We start from the raw sequence: 4,546 nt of genomic DNA, 5'->3' as shown, positions 1-4,546 counted from the left end.
CCAGCCTTCTGGTTAGCAGTCAAGTGCCTTAGCCACTATGCTACCTGAGCTCCCTATTTAGTGACACTAATTCTTCAAGCTGTGCAATCATCCTCACCCTCCTGAGTTGTTCCTCCCACGTTCACATAAACAGGGAGCTCTAGTGGCATAGGGGATAAGGCTTTTGGCCGCTAACCAGAAGGTCAGCGGTTCAAACCCACCAGCCGCTTCGTGGAAAGCAGATGGGGCAATCTACTTCCATGAAGACTTAACAATCTTCAGAAGAACTAGGTGGTACCCGGCTGCCAGTGGCAACCACTTGGAGGGGGATCTGTGTAGGAGATCTTGGACAGAGTGGAGAGCAACGTGGAACAAAACTCAAAATCATAGAAATAAAAAAGGGGGACCAGGTTTGCTGGTCGGGTAGAGCCTTGTGGAACCCTTGAGACTATGGCCCCTGGCTGCCCTTCGGGTCTGGAATTGAACTCACTCCTGTGGCTTTCAGCCAAACGAAAGACAGGCATATGAGCTGAATGTTTACATTAGGTAGATACACTCATTGGAGATATCAATCATGGGTGAATAGACAGGCTGTGTATGCACAGGGAGACAGTTCGGGGGGCAGGAGTGCATGGGAGGGAAGGACATAGGGAAGAGGAAACTATGGTGAGGAATTGGGAAGAGAGTTGTTGCATTGTGGGAAATTGCAGTCAATGTCATGAGACAGTGTATGTGAGCTGCTGTATAAAAAATGAATTTGTTCTGTAAACTTTCACCCAAATCACAATTTAATTTTTTAAAAAAATTAAAAAAAAGAAAAAAAAAAAAGATTTGTAGTCTTGGCAACCCATTGGGGGTCGCTATAAGTTGGGATCGATTTCATGGCAGTGAGTTTGGTTTCGGTTTGTATTGACATACACTCAAACCAAAAAAAAAAACAAACTCACTGCGGTTGAGTTGGATCCAACTCATAGTGACCCCTCCTTAGGTTTCTGAGGCAGTATCACTACAGAAGTAGATCGCCCAAACTTCCTTCTGAGGAGTGGCTGATGGGTTTGAACCGCCAGCCTTCTGGTTAGCAGTCAAATACCTTAGGCACTAGGCTACCAGAGTTCCTAACATACACTCACTGCCCTCTAAATTTCCTATCTAATCTTTCGATATATAGCAATGGTTCTTAAAAGAGCAGAGCTCTCAAGGCAGACATTCTTCACTAGTGATGTTAAACTATTGTTTGGTTTAAAGACTTCATTGACCCAGCAATTCCATCACTAGGTATCTTTCCTAAAGAAGTGAGAGCCAGGACAAGAACAGATATATGCACACCCATGTTCATCGCAGCACTATTTACAATAGCAAAAAGATGGAAACAACCTAGGTGCCCATCAACAGAAGAATGGATAACCAAACTATGGTACATACACAAAGTGGAATACTATGCAACCCTAAAGAATAACATAGAATCTGTGAAACACCACATAATGTGAATGAACTTGGAGGACATTATGCTGAGTGAAATAAGTCAATCACAGAAGGACAAATATTGTATTAGTCCATTATTGTAAAAAGTCAAGGAAAGGTTTATCTATGGAAGGAAGTTTTCTTTGTTGGTTACCAGGGGTGGGAGGGGAGGGGAAGGAATACTGTTAGGTAGAGACAAGTACTGATTTGGGGGAAGGGAAGGCCAATGTACCAAATGTGAGTGATCAACACAGTGGCACTGAGAAAGAAGAAGAAGACATAGAGAGGTGCATGGGAGGTACAGACAACAAAGATGAACACTTTTGCACATACAGTACTGTGTGGTCAGTGAAGGCAAACATTGGATGGATGGGTGGACAGGCTGAATGATTAGGTATGTCTATGCAGGGGGAGTATGCCCCTGCCCATGTATAGGGTTAGCAGACAACATTTCTACAAGTGTATTTGTATGTTCTGTAAGAATTTCCAGGTATATAGTAGAGCTCACAAGAGAAAAGTTATAGTCTTTTCTTGGCCACAGCCAGCTACCCGGAGGGAACAAGTAGTTGGACCTGTGGGTTCGGGACCATGGTCGCAGGGGACATCAAGCTCAATTGGTATAACCCACTAAACCAAGCTCACTGCCATAAAGCCAGATCCGACTCAGAGCGACCCCTCCTTGGGTTTCTGAGGCAATATCACTACAGAAGTAGATTGCCCAACCTTCCTTCCAAGGAGTGGCTGGTGGATTTGAAACACCAGCCTTTGTTAATGTTTACACCACAGAATTCCTCAAGCTTCACCCTTACCTCATTGAAAATCTAGTCTGTGCGATAAGAATGCGACTGATGTCACTCCCCATCGTCTTTCTTGCAGGATTCAGCTACCCAAGCAACATGAAGATTTTCTTGGTGGAACCTGCCATCTTCCTTAGTGCATTTGCTATGAGTTTGACCATGCCCCTGGCGACACAGTATGTTTACAGGAGAATATGGGAAGAAACAAGCAACTACAGCATTGCATTGGACAGCAATATTTCTGAGTGTGAGAAAAACAAAAGCAGCCCCCTTTTTTTACTCCAGGAGGTAAGAAATGAAAATGGCCCTAAAATGTAGTAACCAAGGGACCATGCGACTGGGTTTTAAATGAAAGAAAGGCATTGCACTCTTCATACAGTAGCCACTCAAGGTGCCCATTACCCATTGCTGTCAAGTGGATTCCAAGTCATGGCAACGCCACGTGTTACAAAGTAGAACTGCCCCATAGTGTTTTCTTGGCTGTAACCTTTATGGAAGCAAGGCCTTTCTTCCCTGGTACCACTGGGAAGGTCTGAATCTCCAACCTTTAGGTGAGCATTTGATCACAAACACTTGTGCCACCCAGGGACCCCAACACAGTACCCAAACCCGTTGCCGCTGAGTTGATTCTGACTCATTGCAATCCTAGAGGACAGAGAAGGACTCCCCCATAGGGTTTCCAAGATTGTCATCTTCACAGAAGCAGACTGCCACATGGTTCTCCTGCAGAGAAGCTGGTGGGTTCAAACTGCAGATGTTTTGATGAACAGCCAAATGTTTTAACCACTGCACCACGGGATATGGGAAATATGAAGAGGAACTGTGTATTTGCTTTGGGGAACCTGCACTCTTTCGGGAGACATGCAATCTGTATATGACAGCTGAAAACCCCGAGAAGGGCGCTGACTGCTCACTGAAGGGAACACAGTAGCCCCCTGGGCGTTGACAGATGGAGAGGTCACTGGTGGTTGGGGTGGGCGGTAGGGAGGACTTGTGGGAAATGGGATCTTTGAACTCAGTATAGAAGGAAGTACAAGCAAGTGGAAAAGGCCGGACGAGGTGAGGAAGGACACTGGTGCTTTGGAGGGATGGGCAGGATTTGGGAATGACAGTGGTGGATGGAGGGCTCTAAACCTTGTCCTGAGGGGCTCTGGTGGTGTTGTGGTTAAGGCATTTGGCTGCTAACAAAAAGGTTGGTGATTCGAACCCACCAGCTGCTCTGTGGAAGAAAGATGGGGCAGTCTGCTTCTGTAAAGATTGACAGCCTTGGAAGCCCTGTGGTGCAGTTCCACTCTGTCCTCTAGGGGCGCTGTGGGTCAGAATCGACTCCACGGCAGTGGGTGTGGTTTGGGCTTTGCTTCTGTGAAGATTGACAGCCTTGGAAACCCTGTCATGCAGTTCCACTCTGTCCTCTAGGGGCGCTGTGAGTCAGAATCCACTCTACAGCAACAGATTTGGTTTGGGTTTCTTGTTCTCCTGGATAAGTCAGTGGATATAAGCCGTGGTACAGCCCCTTGGTGGCTGATCCTCTGCACCTGTGCAGGTGGTGGGTGCTGCTCCAAACTTCAGCCTGCTCAGCTGCTCAGGCCCCCTTGAACAATGGCCTCCTTTTGAAGATTTATACCAACCTTTAAAGTGGATTGACTCGTTTAGCAGGTACTGTTTTTGAAGCAGATTAATGTTGACAGAAATGTGCTGGCCTAGATCACTTCCACTATTGTTGCTACTTAAGACACACAGGTGCTTCCCTTCAGATGCGAAACCAGAAACCACCCTGTCACCATGACAGGGACAGGGCACATGGCCCATCCTGTCACCTGTGACAGGGACAGGGTGCACGGCCCACCGGCACTTAGTCTTTGGACAGAGGGCACGTTTGTTTCCCAGGAGGCACTGCCTCTAGTGCCGTTCAGGACACTCTCTGCTCAGCTACTTGGAGAAAAATCTCATCCCTTGAAGGCTGAGAGCAAGTGTGTCCTGTTGTCTCTAGCACCAGCTCCACCGGGTGGGCTCTGCCACTCATAAAAATTTAATGGTGTATGGGCTTTCCTTGTAGTCCTAAAAATGCATGATGTCATACAGAGTGAATCTCTAATTACATAAATAATTATTTTTATTGGGCATCTTACTATGACACAACTTTTATTTATTCTAGAAAAAACAGCTAACGTAATAACCCCCAAACCAAACCCACTGCCGTGGAGTTGATTCTGACTCACAGCGCCCCTAGAGGACAGAATGGAACTGCCCCACAGGGTTTCCAAGGCTGTCAGTCTTCACAGAAGCAAAGCCCAAACCACACCCACTGC

General features: G+C 46.5%; 1 protein-coding gene across 1 annotated transcript in view; it reads left to right on the top strand.

The window, feature by feature from the left end:
- The first annotated feature begins 2,336 nt into the window (after positions 1-2,336).
- SLC46A3 (solute carrier family 46 member 3) overlaps positions 2,337-4,546 on the top strand; it is a 9,451-nt gene continuing 7,241 nt past the window's right edge. The window contains exon 1 of the mRNA XM_007955787.1: positions 2,337-2,525. Within this exon, the coding sequence (XP_007953978.1) occupies positions 2,337-2,525 (189 nt within the window). The remainder of the gene's footprint in view (positions 2,526-4,546) is intronic.

The sequence above is a fragment of the Orycteropus afer genome, unplaced genomic scaffold, assembly GCF_000298275.1.
Source record: "Orycteropus afer afer isolate SDZICR_OR568_19922 unplaced genomic scaffold, OryAfe1.0 scaffold00540, whole genome shotgun sequence".
NCBI lineage: Eukaryota > Metazoa > Chordata > Mammalia > Tubulidentata > Orycteropodidae > Orycteropus > Orycteropus afer.
Note: the sequence above shows the minus strand (reverse complement) of the source record. Positions and strands in the feature narration are given on the sequence as shown.